At 42.3% G+C, this 22,636-nt stretch overlaps 1 protein-coding gene across 2 annotated transcripts in view; it reads left to right on the top strand.

The window, feature by feature from the left end:
• Positions 1 to 22,636, top strand: part of LOC149315237 (disheveled-associated activator of morphogenesis 1) — a 254,979-nt gene that overhangs the window by 160,606 nt on the left and 71,737 nt on the right. For both annotated transcript variants that reach the window (XM_089522803.1, XM_089522802.1), the window contains exon 4: positions 16,276 to 16,347. In XM_089522803.1, the coding sequence (XP_089378929.1) occupies positions 16,276 to 16,347 (72 nt within the window). The remainder of the gene's footprint in view (positions 1 to 16,275; positions 16,348 to 22,636) is intronic.

Here is a 22,636-nt window from a genome sequence, read left to right as displayed (position 1 = left end):
AATGTACTTTGGTTTCACCTGCATGTCAATTTGTTTTTTAATGCTTTATTTATAAGTACCTGCATATCAATTTGTGATATAAATTCATGGTGATTGGACAGAGGAGCAGTCAGTTATTAGACCCATCGTCAACACGCTTGTGCTTTTCAATTTGTACAGTGAGATAGATTTGAGGATGACTGGGAGTACATCTACACTGTAGAAATAATGCAGTTTGATACCACTTCAAGTACCATAGCTCCATCCTGTGGAATCCTGGGACTTGTAGGTTTACAAGGTCTTCTCTGTGTAAAAGTGCTCGTGTCTCCCAAAACTACACATCCCAAGATTCTGTAGGATGGAGCCATGCCAGTTTAAGTGGTGTCAACTTGCATTCTTTCTACACTGTAGATGAGACCCCAAGATATTGAAAGGTCTGGAAACCAAGCCTTCTGGCGAAAAGATTAGGGAGCTGGGTATGTTATAGCCCAGAGAAGAAACGACTGAGACGTGACATGATAGCTATCTTTAAATATCTGAAGGGCTGTCATGTGGAACATGAAGCAGGTTTGCTTTCTGTCTGTTCCATATGTTAAGACACAAACCAATGGATTCACAATAGAAAGAAGGAGTTTCTGACTAAATGTTAGGAAAAACTTCTAAAAAGTTAGAACTTTTCAGTAATTGGACAGACAGCTTCAAAAATTGGTGGACTCTCCTTCCTCTGAGGTTTTAAATAGGGGTTGGATGTCCACTTCTCAGGGATGCTTTAGCTGTGGATTTCTGTACTGACAGTGAGTTGGACTTGTTGGAGGGTATAGTAATAAAACATGGCTCTTGTGGTCTCTTCTATGGTTACTTTCTGTTTCTGAAAAATTAGGCTGTTTCTTTAGTCAGCAGATATATAGTTTTATTCACACACATGCACACAGATTGAGTCTTCCTTATCCTGAAATTCAAAATCCGAAATGTTCCAGTAACCAAATTTTTTCCCCTGGGTGGCTGAGATGGAGACACCTCTGCTTTCTGTGGTTCAAGTTACACAAACTTTGTTTCATTCACAAAATTATTTTTATAATATTGTATAAAATTACCTTCCGGCTATGTGTATAAGGTGTTTGTTGTTGTTGTATGTGCCTTCAAGTCGTTTTTGACTTATTGCAACCCTAAGGCAAACCTATCATGAGGTTTTCTTGGCAAGATTTGTTCAGAGGAGGTTTGCCATTGCCTTCCTCTGAGCGTGACTTGGCCAAGATTACCCAGTGGGTTTCATGGCTGAGTTGGGAATCGAACCCTGATTTCCAGATCACACACTATGCCATGCTGCCTCTCATGTTTAAGGTATATATGAACTATAAGTGAATTTTGTGTTTAGGCATAGGTCCCACCTCCAAGATATCGCCTTCTGTACGTATATGCAAATGCTGGTAATTCCCAAATCAACGCCCCCCCCCCCCCCCGAAATCCAAAACATGTCTAGTCCCAAGCATTTTGGATGAGAGAGATTCAACCTGTGTGCTTCTGTGTGTGTGTATGTTGTATGTGTGTTATACACACACACACACACACATGAGAGAGAGAGAGAGAGTGGTGTAATGGTTTGAGTGTTGGACTATGACACTGGAGACCAGAGTTAAATTCCCAGCTCAGGCATGGAAACCCACTGAGTGACCTTGGATAAGTCACACTCTCTCAGCCTCAGGGATGAACAATAGCAAACCTCCTCTGAACAAATCTTGCCAAGAAACCCCCAGGATAGATTCTCTTTAGGGTTGCCATAATTCAGAAATGACTTTTAGGCACACAACAACATACAGTGGTCCCTTGTTATCCGCTGGGATTTGGTTTCAAGTCCCCCCACGAATATCAAAATCTGTGGATGTCCAAATACCATTAAATACATTGAAAAGTAAAATGGTGACCCTTATATGAAATGGCAAAATCAAGGTTTGCTTTTTATGAATTTATATATTTTTGGAATATTTTCAAACCGTGGATGCTTGAATCCATGGATACGGAGGACTAACTACACATTATATATGTGTGTATATGTGTGTGTGTGTGAGAGAGAGAATGATTCTTTCACCAGAGTAAATTTGTGGAGTTTTGCCGTGCCTTTTCCATTTTAATTGGACAAATCACTTTGACAATGCTACTTGTTCGCTTCTCAAAACTTGGAATTGTCCTTTGCTGGAAACATCATCCTTCACTGTATATTCTCCTTCCCCGAGAGAAGGGAACAAGCACACTTTCCCTGCATCCCTGGGGGAAATGAGCCACATTCCTTGGTTTAAACAGTAGGTGTTAAATTTCTTGACAGTTGTGAAAGCCTCTTTCTTAAGATGGAATGACTTCAGTCAACCAAACCCATGTTTTTTGGCAGGCTGTGATTATAATGTGTGCTGGTAAGCGGGGCCAAAAATGTAACCGAGATTGGCAGCGATAAAGCATGTAGGAAACCTGTGGCTGCTTTGGAGGGGAAATGAAAGAAAGTAGAGCTTTTCAAGAGGTGGAAATTTTCCAGAAACTAAACTTGTTTCCTTCATTCAGCGAGAGTAATTGAAAAGATTCTTCTTGGTTATAGACAAATGAAGAACACAGCAGTGGCAGCTAGCGATTTCCATGTTAGTGGAGTGGGGAAGGGTTGTGGTAAATCCACTCTGGGTTTTAGTCCAAACTTGATTTTAAAAAAATATTTATGGCCTGGTACATACGGCCCTTTTAGGCGCCCTCGTCACATCCTAGGGGTTAGCTGAGGGCGGAGTGCCCACATGCCCCACAACCCTTGCACCTGACGAGGTTGTAACAATGGCGGCGCCCGTGTATGCAGTATACTTACGTAATGAGTGCACCAGTGGTGCACTTGTTACGCCCCTGCAGCAGCTTCAAAAGAACCTGCTTTTTGCAGGTTCTTTTTCCACCGGTGGGGAGCCTTGTGGTTTGGCAGCTGAGGCTTCCCTCCAGCGGAAAAATAGGCGCCGGCAGGCTGCCCTTTTTGTCCGGTCAGTACCGCACCTATATTCCTTCCCCAACCAATATTGGAAGATCTCAGGATGATGTACAACAAAGGAGGTATCCAAGGTACTTTATGGGAGTTATCCAAGAAGTTACACCTGTTTTGGGGAGATATCTGCATTACAATTTGGACAAAAATCCAGAGTGGATACAGCACCCCACTGACAGGAGCTGCAACTAAAGCACAGCTTAGCTTCCCCCACCTTTCAGATAGGTTGGACTACAATTCCCACCCAGCTGTGCTATCTGGGGGGTTGTGAGAGTTGTAGTCCAACCAATCCGGAAAGCGCCAGAGTGGCTGTTTGGTAAATCGGAACCTCCAGATAAGCCCATGCATGCCAAGGGACTTTGTCTGCATTCATCTTGCAGTTTACTCTCCAAATTCATCTCGGTGTATCCATACTGCAGAAATAATCCAGGTTGACACCACTTTAATTGCCATGGCCTTGGTAGCACAGTGGATAAATGCAGGTACTGCAGCCATAAGGTTGTGAGTCCGATCCCAGGGCTCCAAGGTTGACCCACCCTTCCATCCTTTGTAGATTGGCACAGTGAGTATCCAGCTTGTTGAGGGCAATTGGCTTGTAAACTGCTTAGAGAGTGCTGAGTTCACTGATAAGCGGTATAGAAATGTAAATGCTATTGCTATTGCTAGGGAATTCTGGGAATTGTAGTTTGTTGTGGCATCAGAGCTCTCTGACAGGGAAGGCTAAATGTCTCACAAAATCATAGTTCCCAGAAGTATTGAGCCATGGGAGTTAAAATGGTGTCACACTGGATTATTTCTGCAGTGCAGATGCAGGTTCAGGCTCTCTCCATAGAGATGGGTTCCCCTTTCAGGTGAATTGTCCATAGCTATTTAAGAAACAGAGGTTGGCAGTCCTGCAGTCAAATGTTGCAGGGTCCCTTTATCTCCTCTGTGATATGTTGCTTTTCAGGCTGGCGGCCAAACATGCTCCCTCCAATGGTCATGTAAGTTGTGATGTGTAGTGGATGAAATGTGGGCTGCAGGTGGTATCTGAGAATTTTTGTGACAACCCTCCAGTCCCTGTACTCACTGGGCCTAAAATGAGAGACCTCATTTTGCCCTTAAATTCCCAGTAGTGCTCCCCAAGCCATTGAGCAAGGTTGTTGTTGTCAGGTGCCTTTAAGGGGTTGTTCCCACTTAAGATTTGAAACGATTTAAAATACAACGTTTTTAATAAAATCGATTCAAAATAACACTGTTCTTATCCCGCTATCCGAATCGCTTTGTTCATCGTTCCCATCTGGTTATTTAAATCGAAGTTTTTACCTGCAAGCGTTCCTACTTGGCATGAAATCGGTGTTTAAATAAAGCGATTCTTCTCCTCCATACCTTATTTGGAGCTGTCAATCAATAGTACGTCAGAATGACGTAACGTTAATCCGGAATATTTGGAAGCAATTTATCTTTTGGCATCATTTCCATTTCATTGACTGTTTGTGAATTTAGCGAATTTAGGAAAGCGAATTTAGGAAACCCAAGCTCTTTCCAGAGGAACTATGGGATAGGTTTTGCATGACAGCATCCCCTCTTCATGTCTCCCAAGACAGCCAGGGAGAATCCCTTCAGAGAGCACAGAGATCAATGGGGGAGGCTGCTGGAAAAGCGAATTTAGGAAACTCAAGCTCTTTCCAGAGGAACTATGGGATAGGTTTTGCATGACAGCATCCCCTCTTCATGTCTCCCAAGACAGCCAGGGAGAATCCCTTCAGAGAGCACAGAGATCAATGGGAGAGGCTTCTGGCAAAGCGAATTTAGGAAACTCAAGCTCTTTCCAGAGGAACTATGGGATAAGTTTTGCATGACAGCATCCCCTCTTCATGTCTCCCAAGACAGCCAGGGAGAATCCCTTCAGAGAACACAGAGATCAATGGGGGAAGCTTCTGGCAAAGCGAATTTAGGAAACTCAAGCTGTTTCCAGAGGAACTATGGGATAAGTTTTGCATGACAGCATCCCCTCTTCATGTCTCCCAAGACAGCCAGGGAGAATCCCTTCAGAGAGCACAGAGATCAATGGGAGAGGCTTCTGGCAAAGCGAATTTAGGAAACTCAAGCTGTTTCCAGAGGAACTATGGGATAAGTTTTGCATGACAGCATCCCCTCTTCATGTCTCCCAAGACAGCCAGGGAGAATCCCTTCAGAGAGCACAGAGATCAATGGGGGAAGCTTCTGGCAAAGCGAATTTAGGAAACTCAAGCTGTTTCCAGAGGAACTATGGGATAAGTTTTGCATGACAGCATCCCCTCTTCATGTCTCCCAAGACAGCCAGGGAGAATCCCTTCAGAGAGCACAGAGATCAATGGGAGAGGCTTCTGGCAAAGCGAATTTAGGAAACTCAAGCTCTTTCCAGAGGAACTATGGGATAGGTTTTCCATGACAGCATCCCCTCTTGTCTCCCAAGACAGCCAGGGAGAATCCCTTCAGAGAGCACAGAGATCAATGAAGGAGGCTGCTGGAAAAGCAGGGAGGGAGCACTCTTCCCAAAGATTCTCTTTCCAGGGTTGGAGGAGAAGGCAGATTCCATTTGAGAAATGGAGGGAGAAAGGCTCTATTCCCCCCCCCCCCCCGCCCCATTGATCAGAGCCCTTCCCTGCCTGGGCGAGATCAGATGCCTCCTCGCGAGGAGCCTTCCCTTCCCTGTCTGAGCGAGATCAGAGGCAGGGAATGCCTCTTGGAGAGGAGCCTTCCCTTCCTGCCTCTCCTCCGTTAGAAATGGGCTCTCCCCACACAGAGGGGAGGTTGCAATCCACCGCCGGGACTTCAGGCGCTTAAAGCGCTGAAGAGATTAAGCGCCTGTAAACCATTAAAATAAAAAATAAAAATAATCCTTATCTCTTATTGAAAGACCACAGCGGACAAAGGGGTGAGGGAAGCAAAAATGGCGACAGCCATGATGGATGGGGACAGAAAGGGCAACTCCCCCAAGGCCAGCCACATCGCACTCCGCTCCTCCCATCCATCTAACCCAATTTCAAAGGTTGTTCTTCCTATTTAAATGCTCCGGTTCCTAACTCGAATCAATGGAAAAACGTAGGTCAGACCCTAGTGTTTTTTTAACACGCGTTAAATGAGGAAAACTCGATTTAAATTTTTATCCCGCTCTACGATTCGATTTGTAGTGGGGACGATTGCGGGTTGCTCTAGAACCGTTCTAGGTTTAAATCGGATCCTAATAGGAACGCCACTCCTTGGATTCGATTCAGAACGCGGGGTTTCACCTAGTGGGAACAACCCCTAAGTTGTTTCCAAGTTATGGAGAAACTAAGGCAACCCTGTCATGGTTTTCTTGGCAAGAGTTGTTCAGAAGAGGTTTGCCATTGCATTCCCCTGAGGCTGAGAGAGTGTGACCTATCCAAGGTCACCCAGTGGGTTTCATACCTGAGGTGGTAATTTCAACCATCCACAGTTTTATAATATTATATATATGTGTATACAAATAAATTGCAAAAAGGAAACCTTGATTTTGCCATTTCACATAAGGGACACTATTTTATTACGTTTTCGTATTTAAGTAGATTTGAGTATGCACGGATTTTGTTATCCATGGGGGCTCCTGGAACCAAACCCCAGTGGATACCAAGGGCCCACTGTACTAGGGTTTGGTGTAGTGGTTTGAACATTGGACTATGACTCTGGAGACCAGGGTTCAAATCCCTGCTCAACCATGAAACCCACTGGGTGAGCCTGGGCAAGTCACACTCTCTCAGCCTCAGAAGTTGCAATGGCAAATCCTCTCTGAAGAAACTTGCCAAGAAAACTCCATGATAGCGTCACCTTAGAGTCACCATTTGTCAGAAACAACTTGAAGTCACACAGCAGCAGCAGCAGCAACAAAAACAGCAACAAAGTGTTTAAAACTAGAGAAGGTTCCTGTACCTGTAATATTTATGTAGAAGAGGGAATTTCAGCAGGTGTCACTTGTCACAAAACCAGATTACAAGTAAATTCATCAGATTACCTGCTGAAATTCCCTCTTCTACACAACCCATTCAGGGTACAGGAGCTATCTCCATTTTTCACTCTGGCAACCCTAGCCAGTACAGGCCATTTATATATCTTCAGTTCACAGGATTCTCCCAAACATGCTGATATGCCTCATTTTTCTCAATTATTTTTGTATGTCTACCAGTGCTCATTGTCTGATTTTAACCTAACAAGACAACACTTTTGAGGTTAAAACGTAGCAATGGATCTGTCCGCTGTAAGTCTTCACAACGTGGTTTGTGTGCTCAGGGGTACATTTTCCTTATTAGAGCATGGAAGCCATCATGAACAGCTCATAACCAAAGCCCACAGTGACTACAAGAGGAGCAGACCAGTCAGCGTGGCAGAGACATCTCACAATTTAAAAAAATACTGTCATAAAGGGGAATGTCTTGGTGTTATGTGCCTTTAAGTCATTCCAAAGTTATGGCGATCCTAAGGCAAATCTATCATGGGGTTTTCTTGGCTGAGCAAGGATTTGAACCCTGCTCTCCAGAATCATAGTCCAGTGTTCAAACCACTACAGACCAAACCATAGTACAACCTAAAAATCTAGGTTATTTTGTTGTTGTTGTGTGTCTTCAAGTCATTTTCTGACTTACGTTGACCCTAAGGCAAACCTATTATGGGGTTTTCTTAGCTGAGCAGGGATTTGAACCCTATTCTCCAGAGTCATGGTCCAATGTTCAGAGTGCTACACACCAAGCCATAGTACAGCCTTAAAAACCTGTTGTTGTTGTTGTTGTTGTTTTGTGCCTTCAAGTCATTTTCAAACTTTTGTTGATCCTAAAGTGAACCTGTCATGAGGTTTTCTTGGCAAGATTTATTCAGAGGAAGTTTGCCATTGCCGTCCTCTGAGACTGAGAGAGTGTGACTTGCCCATGGTCACCCTGTGGGTTTGCATGGCCGAGCGGGGAATCCAACCCTGTTCTCCAGAGTCGTAGTCCAGTGCTTAAGTCACTACACCATGCTGTAACAAATAAAATGGTGGCAAAAAGGCAGTGATGCCATACTTTTGAAGATGCTTTGCTTGAGGATAAGGATCAGAGTTGGAACTTAGCCAGCATGAATGAGGACAGTGTGTGGGTTGTTGTTATGGGTTTTTTTTTAAAGCTTTTAAAAGGATGAAACAGTGGCCATTCATTAGGCTATCATGAGTGTTAAGTTGTGAGGCAGATAGGAAGAAGCAACAGCCTGAGAAAAAATTGCTGAGATGTTCTTTTATTTTTTCCCCCCCAAGGACGGATTGAACTAGATCACTGGAGCGGTTTCTTTTATTTTCACTTCCAGCTTTTCTTGGGTGATATTATAATTGCCATGGAAGAATTGAAGAGCTCAGCATCCTCAAAACATTTGCTGGGAGCTGAATAGCTCTTAAAAAAAACAAAACAAAAAAGCAGGACAAATTTCAGATGTCTTTGAAAGCAATAGACTAAAAAAACAGAAAACCTGATTTGTTACAGTAGTTATTAAAACCTTTGGTGCATATTAGTCAAGGGGGAAAGCATCTTTCTCTGTGCCTCCAGCAGCCCTCCGTAAATGTTACCAGGGGAAGGCAGATAGTGTGTTTGCATCCAGCCCTGTCATTAGGCAGAGTGTGATGACTGCCGCAGGCAACTGATAGTGGCTGTCAAGAAAAGACTGTAAATTGTTAATACCTCCTTTTAAAAAATTGTTGTGCTGCCATCAGAGAGAAGCCTGTGCCATTTTTTTTTACCTGGGTTCCAGTTTTCAGGGCATGGCTCCTTTTCTCCGGTCCTCAGGTTGAAGGGGAAGAATCTTAGAGCGAGAGCACAATCTTGAAAAGTGTGTTCACACACAAACACACATCTATTTCTCATTTCTTAGATTTGGTGTTTTTCGTTTGAATAGCTTATGCTCTATAAACTGATACAGTAAGCCCTTGTTATCTGCTGAAGTTTGGTTCCAGGAACCCACCCCCACCCCCCGTGGATAGCAAAATTTGTGGATGCTCACGTCCCAGTAAATACAATGGCAAAGCAAAATGGGGCCCTTTATATAAAATGGCAAAATCAAGGTTTCGTTTTTGGAATTTATACTTTTTTGAATATTTTCAACCCATGGATGCTTGAATCCGTGGATAAAAAAATCCGTGGATGAGGAGGGCCAACTGTAGAAGAATAATGACATTGTTATTTATATCATGAAAGGTCTGGAAACCATGCCCAAGGAGCAACTTAGGGGATTCATTAAGTTTAGCCCGGAGCAGAGAAGGTTAAGAGATGACATGATAGCCAGGTTTAAATATTTGAAAGGATGTCATGTTGAGGATGGAGCAAGCTTGTTTCCTGTTGCTCCAGAGAATAGGACCCAGAGCAATGGATTCAAACTACAAGAAATTAGATACTACCTCAACATTAGGAAGACCTTCCTGACAGTAAAAGCTGTTCGACAGACAAACACACTGCCTTAGAGTGTGGTGGAGTCTTTTTCTTTGGAGGCTTTTAAGAAGAGGTTGGATGGACATCTGTCAGGAGTGTTTTGATTGTGTCTTCCTGTATGGCAGGGAGTTGGACTTGATGGCCCTCTGCTATTTGAAATTTATACTTCTTTTGGAATGTTTTCAAGCTATGGATGCTTGAATCTGTGGATAAAGAAGGCTGACTGTATTCCAAGCCTAAACAATGAGAAAAATAAAGGTACAGTCCTTTCCAAGGCAGTGCTTTCCTCCTGAAATTCCTCCCTCTCATCCTCAAGACTAGAGAAAAGTATTTGTTGTTGTGTGCCTTCAAGTCATTTCCAATTTATGGCAAACTAAGGTGAACCTATCACGTGGTTTTCTTGGCAAGATTTGTTCAGAGGAGGTTTCCCATTGCCTTTCCCCGAGGCTGAGAACATGAGACCCAATGTCACCTAGTGGGTTTACATGGCCAAGTTGCGCTTCGAACCGTGATCTCCAAAGTCATAGTAGCTCAAACCACTACACCACACTAGCTGTCTGAGAAGTGTATGCAGACCATGAATCCCCATTCCTGATACATTTGAAGCTGGTGTCTCCATATCATAAGTCTTCCTAAAGCTGCCATGGATGTATAATATAATTCACAAACTTAGAGCAGGATGTGATAAATACAGGCCTAAGTCTGTGTGTTGTTTTGTTTTTCTCTGAGCCACCGCAGTTAACTTTCCATTAAGGCTCAAGCTTGCCGCATGAAAGCACAACTGTTTTCTTTTCCTGTGAACTCCTTCGCACCAGCTCTTGGCTGTTTGCCAACCGTGTATGAACGGGTTTTGTCTATGAGTGACCTAATTCTCCTGCTGTGAATTGTTTGGCGATATCCACCGCTCAAGATAGCTGTTGTACCCAGACCTCCCCAGGGACTGTGGGAAATGACCGTGAATTTGCCAGCTTTGTAAGCAAGAGGGAACCGCTCCCCTTACAATTCTGACTTTCTTACAGGGTTGTGATCTCGTTCTTTCTTTCTAGTTTCTTTTTTACTTTCTCACTCACTTTCTTTTCTCACATTATTCATCATCATCATCATCATGCGTATCTTTCCTTTCTCCCAGTTATGAGACTTATGGTGGTTTATAACATATTTTAAAACAATCCGGATTAAAAAAATGTGCAAAAGCTTCAATAAAAGAATAAATATAAGAATTATTTTAAAAATCAGTCAAGTCATTTATGAACTTAACAACATTAAAATTCATTAAAAGACTTTATTCACACCCCAAAACAGCACAAGTCAACATTAGAAGCACATCCCAGCCAGTTTCTAAAAATCAGATAGCAGAAAAATGTTTTAACATGTTGCCGGAAGGAGAGCAAGGATGGAGTTTGTTTTCTGCTGCTTCAGTGACTAGAGGGTTGTCCACACTGGCAAAATAAAGCGCTTCACACCGATGTGAAGCCTATACTGTTTTGACAATGTACAATGCAAATCTGGGTGAAAACCAACATGAAGCCATGCTAAAAACCAGAGCAAAAAGAAGCTCTGATATGCCACCTCAATGTGGAAAATGTGCATCATATATAAACAGCATGGCACAAGTGCAGGAATGCAAGAAAGCAGAAACGCAAAAGTATATCACACAAGACAGGTCATCAATAATGCAGTGGATGTTATTATAACATACACAAACCAGACAGTCCAACAGGGGGGCAAGGGGAGAAGGAGGAAAAGAGGGCATGTATCGGGGCTCCATCAATGTGCTTTGCAAGTGTGTCATTGTGTGCATTGATACACTGAACAGGTGGTGCATTGCACATGCAGCTGTGTGGTCAGTCACATGAAGTGTCCAATGGGATGTCTGCTGGGCACGAGGAGAGAGGTCATTGGTGGTCACAGGCATGCAATGGTGTGCATGCATGGAGGGGAGGCAACAAAAAAAAGTCAAGCAGTACAGCTTAATGCCGCATTGTGCAGACAATTCGTTGGTGTTTGGCCTATCTTTGGAGCCGGCCATGTGCACCGTGGGGCTTTCACCCACTTTCATAAAAAACAGTATCAGGCCAGATTTCCTGTTTGCTTGTCTACTCAGCAAGGCAGATTGGCCATCTACTCAGCCCCTGCAACACAAGGCAATGGATTCAAACTACAGGAAAAGAGATTCCACCTAAAAATAGGAAGAACTTCCTAACATTAAGAGCTTTTTGACAGTGGAAGACACTCCCTCAGAAAGTGGTGGGATCTCCTCCTTTGGAGGGTTTTAAACAGAGACTGGATAGGCATCTGCTTTGATTGTGGTGCTTTGATTGTCTATTCCTACATGGCAGAATGGGGTAAGAGTGGATGGCCCTTGAGGTCTCTTCCAGCTCTAGGATTCTATGTAGAGCAACTGTAGAGAGCCTGCGCGGGTTAGTTTTCTGCCTGTGGGAGCCTCTGGGGGCCAAAGAGACTACCAAAAATAAATTAAACTAGCCAGAAGTCTATTTCTGATTTTGAGAAAATGAATTAAAAATGTGAATGCAGTGTACAGAGGCAATATAATGTATTTACAAGGTGAAATACATAGGGAAAATAGCTACTATAAAGATGAATATGCTCCAAAAGTTTCTTTGCCTTTAGCAAACAATACCAATAATGCAAAATGAAACAGTAATCCAAAATTGAGAAAGAGAGATTTCTAAATATATATGGGGCAGAAAGAAAAGTAAAGTAAAGCTCAAAATATTACAAGATGCCAAGGAGAGAGGAGGTTTGGCCCTCCCAAACTTGAAATTATATTATAGAGCTTCTTGTTTGATGTGGCTAAAAGAATGGGTAACATTAGAAAACAGTAGCCTATTAAATCTTGAAGGGGATGAATTAAAATTTGGTTGGCATGTGTATCTTTGGTTTAATAAAGAAAAGATGAATCAAGATTTTAATAATCATTTTTATACAAAGATTTTTGTTAAAGATTTGGAAAGTATATAAAACAAGATGCTCTTTGCATACACCAATTTGGCAATCACCTCATTAAGCTTTTTTAAAAAGAGAAAATATCATGAATGACAAAAATAAATGGAACTAGCCAATGGAACTCCTGGAGAACAGGAGAAGTCCCAGCAGACTGGAGGAGGGCAAACGTTGTCCCCATCTTCAAAAAGGGAAAAAAAGAGGATCCCCACAATTATCGTCCAGTTAGTCTGACATCAATACCAGGAAAGGTTCTGGAGCAGATCATTAAACTGAGAGTCTGTGAACATCTAGATGGCAATTATTATTATTAACCTTTATTTATAAAGCGCTGTAAATTTACACAGCGCTGTACATACAATCTTTTTAATTGGACGGTTCCCTGCCCTCAGGCTTACAGTCTAAAACAGGGGTCGGCAACCCCCGGCCTGCGGGCTGGATGCGGCCCGCAGAGGCAGCAGGACCGGCCCCAGCCCGGTCCTGCCGCCGCCGCTGCTGCCGCCGCCTCCTCCTGCACCTCCTCCTCCTCCTGGGCCGCTTGACCGTGCTGCCCTCCTCCTCCTCCACCGCACAGAGGAGGAAGAGGAGGGCCACACGGCCTGGTGCAGAGGAAGCAAAGGGAGAAGCTCCGCACCGCCCTCCCTGCCTCCCCGTGCGGGCCTGCTCCGCCCACCTCCTTCTCCTCTGCCTCCTCCGCCACGCCCCCAGGCCGCGCGGCGCATGGAGAAGGGGGAGGAGGAGAAGAAAGAAGAGGAGGAAAAGGAGGAGGGGGGAGCAGGAGGAGGGGGAGGAGGAGAAGAAAGAAGAGGAGGAAGAGGAGGGGGAGCAGGAGGAGGAGGAGGGGGAGCAGAAGGAGGAAGAGGAAGAGGAGGAAGGAAGAGGTGGTGAGTGGCCAGAGGCCTCAAGGTTTTTTAAATTTTTATTTTGGGTGCTTTTAATGCTAACAAGTCTCCCTTGGTTTGACAAAGATAGTGTGATGATGATGATGATGATGATGATGATGATGATGATGATGAGAGTCAGCTTGAGAGGCATGCAGGCACAGTTTCTTAAGCCGAGAGAGTGTCACCTTCCAAAGTGTGTTTGGGTGCTTTTAATGATAACAAGTCTCCCTTGTTTTGACAGTGATAGTGTGATGATGATGATGATGATGATGATGATGATGATGATATGAGTCAGCTGGAGAGGCATGCAGGCACTGTTTCTGAAGCCAAGAGAGTGTGACTTTCCAAAGTGCCGTTTCTGTGTGTTTTTGGTTCTTTAATGGTGATATTGATATCAGAAAGCCTCTGAGGCAAGGCCAATGTAAATTGCTGTGATTTTTACAAACTCATGCGCAGTGAAGAAAAATCAAAGTCCCTTGACCAAGTACACACTTCTGAGAAGTACACTTGGTGCAAGAACGGTGAAACCACCTTGACATGTTCAATATGCATAGCCATGTGAACCCATGTTCAATGTGAAACCCAAAGAGTTTGGTTATGCAATAAGCCTCTGAAATATGCAAGAGATTGCCATGTTAAGTAAAGCCATGTTCAATGCCCAAATGTGCTGTTTGGAATGGGGGGAGGGGTGGTTGGCCAGAAAGGGAAGCCCATTTCTGCCATCTGTCTAGAAATAATGCCCAAATGTCCTCCATTTTGGTCATACCTAAGAAACATGCATTTATATTAACATTTTTTAAAAATCATCAAATTTTTTTGCATGTCCTCCACTTTAAAAAATGTGTCCTACATTTGAAAACCTTGTCCTATATTATTTAATTATTTATTCCCCCCCCTCCCCCGGTTTTCTGGGGGACACCAACCCGGCCCCCGGCTCAACAAGGTTGCCTACCCTGGGTCTAAGAAGACACGACACAAAAGGAGTGGTGGTGGGGAAGGGGCCTCTCTAGTAGGATAATACATATAAAATACATAGCAATACAGGAAATGATTCAATAAAACAGACAACAAAAGAACATCAAATAGCAAGCGACAATTATGCAATGCCATAATCACAAAAAGTCAATATGGGTTTCAGAGAAAGAAGTCATGCCAGACAAATCTGATCTCTTTCTTTGATAAAATTACCAGTTTCGTAGATGAAGGGAATGCTGTGGATATAGTATATCTTGATTTCAGTAAGGCCTTTGACAAGGTTTCCCATGACATTCTTGCAAACATGCTTGTAAAATGTAGGCTAGACAAAGTAACTGTTACATGGATTTGTAATTGGTTGACCGGCCGAACCCAAAGGGTGCTCAACAATGGCTCTTTTTCAGCCTGGAGAGAAGTGACCAGTGGAGTCCCACAGGGCTCTGTCCTGGGCCCAGTGCTATTCAACATCTTTATCATTGACCTGGATGACAGAATTGGGAGCATACTTATCAAATTTGCAGATGACACCAAATTAGAAGGAATAGCTAATACCCCAGAGGACAGGATCAAAATTCAAAACGACCTGAATAGACTAGAAAGCTGGGCCAAAGCTAACAAAATGAAATTCAACACGGAGAAACGTAAGGTACTGCACTTAGGGCGAAAAAATGAAATGCACAGATATAGGATGGGGACACCTGGCTGAATGAGACTACATGTGAAAGGGATCTTGGAGTCCAAGTAGACCACAAACTGAACATTTGTCAACAGTGTGATGCGGCAGCTAAAAAGGCCAATGCGATTTTAGGCTGCATCAATAAAAGTATAGATCAAGAAAAGTAATAGTGCCACTATATTCTGCTTTGGTCAGGCCCCACCTAGAATATTGTGTCCAGTTCTGGGCACCACAATTCAAAAAGGCCATTGAGAAACTGGAGCGTGTCCAAAGGAGGGCGACTAAAATGGTGAAGGGTCTGGAAACCATGTCCTATGAGGAACGATTCAGGGAGCTGGGGATGTTTAGCCTGGAGAAGAGAAGGTTAAGAGGTGGTATGATAGCCCTGTTTAAATATTTGAAAGGATGTCATATTGAGGAGGGAGCAAGCTTGTTTTCTGCTGCTCCGGAGAACAGGACCCGGAACAATGAATGCAAGCTACAGGAAAAGAGATTCCACCTCAACATTAGGAGGAACTTCCTGACAGTAAGGGCTGTTCGACAGTGGAACACACTCCTTCCACGAAGTGTAGTGGAGTCTCCTTCCTTGGAGGTCTTTAAGCAGAGGCTAGATGGCCATCTGTCGGGGATGCTTTGATTGAGAGTTCCTGCATGGCAGGGGGTTGGACTGGATGGCCCTTGTGGTCTCTTCCAACTCTATGATTCTATGAGATATCTCTCTTCATTGGATTGATCTCTCATTGCCCAAGATCCTCATTTCTCAGATGTCTTCCATGGGAGTGGTCAGTGGAATAGCAAACCTTGTTCCATCTGAGAGCCATCTATCTTCCTATTCAGCATATATGAAAGAATTATGTGCCACTCAAAAACATGTATTTTTCCTTGCTGTTCATGATGAATTTTTGTCTGTTGCAAAGGATTTTGGAATGGAATAAATTGTTTCCCCCTACATCTTTAGTAACACTTTGAAAATATTATGTTTCTTGAAGTTTCCATTTGCACTATGGTTTGGTAAATCGATCAGTACATAAAACAAGTATTTCCAACCCATTGCCCTCCATATGTCTTGGAGTACAACTCTCATCATCACCAGCAAGTATAGTCACTTGTCCAAGACATCTGGAGCACATCAGCTTGGGGAAGGTTGCTGTAGTTTGTCCAGTCTGCAGTTGCTGAGTTGCTTTTAGCTATTTTGTTTTAAATTACATTGTAGGCCACTTTGGGTCCCATATTGGGAGAAAGGTGGAATATAAATCAAGTAAATAAGTAAATAAGGCAACTTGTTTATTGTAGGTGGCATGAATTTAAAAAATTGTATTGGTTTATTCAACCTGTGTTTTCTGACTTTGTTCTCCCATCTGTCTGTTTCAGGACCAAGAAGAAAATAAAGGAGCCACAAGCTGGCCAGAGTTTTACATTGATCAGCTTAACTCCATGGCTGCTGTAAGTAGAGTTCTTTGACATTAAGTTGTGGCTGTATGTTTTCATAGGTTAAGAAAACAGAGAAAATTAAAAACTTGCACCTGGCATAAATTGTGGAAATTTATGCATTGCATAACACCTCATTTTCCATTATATATTAACACCGTCAGTTGTGTGTGTGTGTGTGTGCATGCGTACATGCATGCCTTCAAGTCGCCTGTCGAATTATGGTGAAACACTCCCCCCCCCCCCCCTGAATTTTATAGGATTTTCTTATGCAAGGAATACTCAGAGATGGTTTTACCAGTTTCTTCCTCTGAAATATAGCCTACAGCAGCTGGTATTCATTGGCAGTGTCCCTTCTACATACTGATCATGGCTGACTCTGCTTAACTTCCAAGATCAGATGGGATCTGGTGCCTTTAGAGTATTTACACTGTGTGGCAAGTAATAAGAGGAAGGACAATAAACTGTAGAAGTCACTGGAGCTCTCCCTTCCATTAGTGGAAATATCAATTAATTAATCAATCTGTACTCAATCCTTCTTTAGATCATCAACAATTTTCAAGTTTACATTGGTGACCATAAAGGCTAGAAACCTCTTTGAAAGCTAATGAGCCTCTGCTTGTAGGGACAGTTCATACCTTATATTCAGCTTATGTCTTAGCTGTTTAATTGCCCAGATGCTGTCAATATTTGTGCAAAGCTGTTCATTTGCAGCTGTTCTCTTGCTCTCTGTAGTAGAGACATGTTGCCTATGTTTATAGTCAGACCTTGAGAAAGTTACTTTTTGGGTACAACTGCATAGAATCCCCCAGTCAACATGGCCAGAGCTCATGTGAGCAGAAAGACTATGGGAGCTGTAGTCCAAAACTGTGACCTGTCCCAGTCTCTCCTTATATGTTGTAGCTTATGGGTGCTTTAGTATGTTAAGAGTGGTGTGAAGGGCATTTAGCTTTATCATTGATCAGCAGAAAAAGAAGGCCCAGATTATTAAATATAGGAGAGAGGAGGGCTGCATTGAAAACTTGAAGATGGACTCCATTCTCCAGCTGCCCAAGCAGCTGCAGCGGCAAAGAGCCATGTGTGCCTCTGCTCAAATGGGGGGAAAGGTTTGCTTCTACAGACGTTCCAAGGCCTCCAACAAGAGCCCCTTGATCAAATAAAACAGAAACAGCTTGTCTGTACATGAACTGATTTATAGGCCCTTTGGGTCAGCATGACCTCCTTACACCAACAAGAGCCCCTGTTTGCAGGTGCAACTGGAAATTTTACAGACGATTATAAACACAGAGGTTTATTTTTTCTTCTTCATTCCCCTGCCCAAGTATAGCATCTGCAGTTCATTTGACAAGGGCAATTGCAGTTACTGTGTCCTGCAAAGCCGCCTCATGTCTTCTCTGTGTGAATTTCTAGGGAATTTTAGGGGGTCACAGTCCTTAGAAGTGTGCAGGTCCTTTCCCAGTCACTGCTTGTCATGAGTATTGAACGGAAAGTTAGAAGCAGCAGTTTGTACTCTAGCATATACTCCAAGTGTCCTGATTTGGTAGGGATTGTCCCAGTTAATCATGTGCATCTCATTTTTTAGCTGCCTTAAAATGTCCCAGTTTCTTTGTCCTCTTCCCATTTTCCCCCTTTATCCTGGCTTACTTCAGTTGCTGCAAACAGTTCAAAGTGGAAAAGTTGTTTGTATTCACATCAGCAGCAGGTAGAGGAGGAAGTAGAATCTTTTCCTTCACAGTAAGCTCAGGTAAAAGCAAACTGCTTCAGTCTCTTCTTCCTCAATAATAATAATAATAATAATAATAATAATAATAATAATTTTTATTTCTTTCCTCAAGGCTTGAGACACGATACAGCATGTTAAAATAGAAAACACAATTAAAGACACATAAACTCACAGTTAAAATACAATACTATAAATCCATTAAAGTCCATGCGTAAGAACCCATATACAAATTAAAAAGTCATGATTTCAAACTGGTTGGGTAGGCCTGCTGGAAGAGATAGGTCTTTAATGCCATTTTAAATGCAGTCAATGTTTTCAGCTATCATATCTCCCCCAGCAATTCATTCCACAGACTAGGGGCAGCAGATGAAAAAGTCTTCTGGGAAAATGTTACCAGTCTAGTCCTGGCCAGCTGGAACAAACATTTACCAGAGAACCTGAGCGTACAGGGTAGATTGTATGGGAGAAGGCAATCCTGTAGATAACCTAGACCCAAGCCATGTAGAGCTTTAAAGGTAATAACCAACACTTTGCTCGGAAACTAATTGGCGGCCAGTGGAGTGCTTTTAAGGTCAGTGTAATGTGATCACTCCTGGATATACCTGTAATCGGTCTGGCAGCCATATTTTGAATCAGTTGGAATTGGTACAAAGGTAACCCCATGTATATAGCCTTGAGGTTGCCAGCACATGCACTAACATCTTTAGGTCCTCTGTTTCTAGGAAGGGACACAGTTGTGTGTCGGTCAAAGCTGATAACAGGTACTCCTGACTGTCACATCTATCTGAGCTGATATTTGGAGAGACAGGCACTCCCAAACTGCAAACACAGTCTTTTAGAGCAGTGGTTCTCAACCTGTGGGTCGCAATCCCTTTGGGGGTCGAACGACTCTTTCACAGGGGTCGCCTAAGACCATCGAAAAACACATATTTCCAATTGTCTTAGGAACCGAGACACCGCAATTTTATGGTTGGGGGGTCACCACCACATGAGGAACTGTATTAAAGAGTTGCAGCATTAGGAAGGTTGAGAACCTTCAGAACAAGTTGACACACCTCCAGCCCCAGATTAGGACCCTTCATTGTAAACACCTCTGTCTTGTCTAGATTCAGTTTCAATTTGTTTTTCCTCATTCAACCCATTGTCTCTTCCAAGTGTTTATTCAGAAGAGACCCAGTATCCTTAGCTGAAACTGTCATTAATTATTCTGTCTTTCCTATTCTTCCTCATTTGCTGCCTTGACCTCACTCTGGTGTTAACTTGGTCAGATGTGTGCTGGTTTACATTAAGTGAAACATTGAAAGCCATGCTCTAGTTTCTTCCATTATTGGGGCTGTGCTGGAGAATGAAGGTTCAGAAATGTCTTAACCCTCATGCTCTGGCCTGGGGGAATCCAGTGTCCCAGAATCAAGTTTTATTGCATTGTTTGCACAAAACTATACATAATGTCAGCAGTCCACAGCATTTTTACCCTGAACAGTTATTTATTATTTTATTATTCATTTATATTCTGTCCTTCCCCCAATGTTGGAATTCAAGATGGCTTACAAACCAGTACAAATTAAAAACATGCAAAAACACCAGTTAAAAATATGTGTAGATAAGTTATTTAAAAAGACCAATTAATAAACCTGAGCCCATGTAAAATTTATTAAAAGACAATATAAAAAAATCAGCAAAATTAACACAGCACACCATTAAAAGTCCATCGTAATCATATTTTAAAAGCCTGAATTTCTCTGAAGATACCAGCCACAGCTGCTGGCCAAATGTCAGGAATAAACTCTTCTAGAACACAGCCTCATAGCCTGAAATACCCACAAAAAAGTATGGTTGCCAGCCGTGAAAGCCTTCGACTTCACATTGGCCTATCTATTGCTACCCTGTGAACTTAAGGAAGTGCTCCAGCTAAGACAGATTTTAAAGAAACAAATTCCTTCTCATCAAAGGAAGAGATAACCTGAAAGCTTGCTACTGTACTGCTATGCAAACTGTCTAATAACAAACCATTCTGAATGCAAGCTGTCTTGACTATGAGATTAACTGGGCAACCACAATTGTGATTGTGTGACACACACACACACACACACACACACACACACACACACACACACACACATATATCACTCACAACCAGCCCTTGTGGTGAGATCTAGCATTCTAGGCATAACTGCACATTTGGGTCATTCTCAGATGTGGGCACTCCTTCACTAGAACCATGAAACGACTTGAAAATACTGTATTCTCATTCTCGGTTGTTCATAAAGTGCTTCAGTGGTGCTTAGAGAAAGTCATATTCTGTTGGATTTTTAAAGTGAATTGCTGGCATAAAAAGATGACATTACTGGCTAAACGTTTCTGCAGGGCACCTTCCTCCCTTAACTTCCCAGTGACAGCTGTCCCATTGCATCACCAGTTCAACGAAAGCTTTGGCAGAAACAGTAACAACCTTTAAACGGGGGGAAAAGCAGAATAAAAGAACAACCCATCCCAGTTTTATTGTCCACAGATGGCTGAATCTTACCTGTGGCTGGCACTTTGAAACCAAATCCAGGTGGCTACTAGAGCAGGAGGGTTGGAAAGAGAAGGTGGGATTTGCTCCACAAGGAGGGGATTGAGTCAAAGCTACCAACTCAACTCATGGGAAGGAAAAGCTGATGCCATGGTAGAGAAAATGATAATGGTCAATGTGAAGTCGAAGGCTTTCATGGGTGGCATCCATAGTTTTTTGAACATGGCCAAATAGCCTGAAAAACCCACAAAAACTATGATAATGGTCATTTTTAAACAAATTGTTCCCAGGTGACACTTTCCCATTTAAAATGTTCACAAGTGGAAGTGTCCATGCTACACACAAGCCTGACATTCACTTATGGTTTTTAAAATAAATAAATAAATAACCTACCAGATTTAAAGTTATATTATCAAGCAAATGCCATGACATGGATCCTAGATTGGATACAATTGAAAAATGAAAGAATTCTAACCTTGAAAGGGTTCAACTTGAAATTTAGTTGGCATGTGTACATGTGCTACGGAAAAGACAAAATTCACAGAGATTTTAGCCACCAGTACGTAAGGAAAGCCTTGTTAAATGTATGGACGCAGGTAAAGAGGAAATTTTATAGAAAAATACCCTTATGGGTTTTCCCCCCAAGAAGCTTTCTATGGAAGATGGCATGAAATAAACAATTGGCTTTGATATCAAGATATAATAATCAAACAATGATGTGACATTAATGTATCAAACCAATAGAAGAATTAGTAGACCTGGACAAGACTCTGCATTGGTTTCCATATAAACAACTTCGTGAAAGATTTAAATTAGACCAAAAAATGGAAGGGTTTGAGAATGAGATTAATGAAATAGTCTGATTAGAGTGAAAGAAAAAGAAATAAATAAATAAAGAGGAAGTCAGTGCAGATCTGCAATTACATTTGTTGTTGCTGTTATTTGCCCTTGAATTGACACTGACTCATGGCAGTGGCTGGGACATCTCCAAGGCTCCCTGTTTTCCACTGCTCTGATCAGTTCCTGTAACTTCAGATCCTTAACCAATTTGATTAAGTCTAGCCATCTGGTATGAGGTCTTCCTCCCTTTTTACTACCCTTACCTTTCCTGGCATTATTTTTTTTATATAATGGGTCTTGCCTTCTCATGATGTGGCCAAAGTATGACAGACTCAATTTAATTCTCTGTCTTCCAGGGAGATTTCTGGCTTAATCTGCTCAAGGACCCATTTGTTTGTCTTTTTGGCTGTCCATGGTATTCGCAGCACTCATCTCCTGTGACATCTCCAATGAGTTGATTTTCTTTTTATGCACTTTCTTCCCTGTCCAGCTCTCACATCCGTACATAGTGATGGAAATGCAATGGCTTGGACAATTCTAATTTTAGTGTTTAGTTGTACATCTTTGCTCTTTAGGATCTTGTCTAGTTCTTTCATTGCTGCCCTTCCCATTCCTAATCTTCTTTTTATTTCCTAACTGTGGTCTCTGTTCTGATCAGTGTTTGATCCAAGGTATGGGAACTCTATTTTGCTTTCTTCATTTCTATGTTGAATGTAAGTAGATCCCCCGTGGTCATTATTTTTGTTTTCTTTATGTTCAGCAATAAGTCTGCTTTTGCACTTTTTTCTTTGATCTTCCTTAGTAATTGCTCCAAGTCCAAGATGTTTTCCACTAGCAGTATGGTGTCGTCTGCATATCTTAGTTTGCTGATGTTCCTTCCTCCTATTTTCTCATTTACACATATTCCTATCCTAGCAATTTTTATCATCTTGGCTACCACTACAAAACCACCTGAATTAAAAAGAAAAATCCCTAGAACTGTTATAAAAGTTTTTTAAAAAACTGGTTTAAAAAGACAGCTGGATTGCAAAAGATATTTTATTTTTATTTGTGGGTTTGCAGTAACTTGAAGAATACATTAAAACAAGAATGGTAATCATATGATCTGCGGATTAATTTGTTGTGGGCCTTCTAATTGTTATCAACCCAAAGTCAAACATATCAGGATTTTCTTGGCAAGATTTATTCAGAGGGGGTTTGCCATTGCCTTCCTTTAAGGTTAAGAGTGC

Source organism: Sceloporus occidentalis, unplaced genomic scaffold, assembly GCF_023333645.1.
Source record: "Sceloporus occidentalis isolate IW3139 unplaced genomic scaffold, rSceOcc1.0.p SCAF_4, whole genome shotgun sequence".
Classification (NCBI taxonomy): domain Eukaryota; kingdom Metazoa; phylum Chordata; class Lepidosauria; order Squamata; family Phrynosomatidae; genus Sceloporus; species Sceloporus occidentalis.
This window is presented reverse-complemented; position numbering and strand designations above follow the sequence as displayed.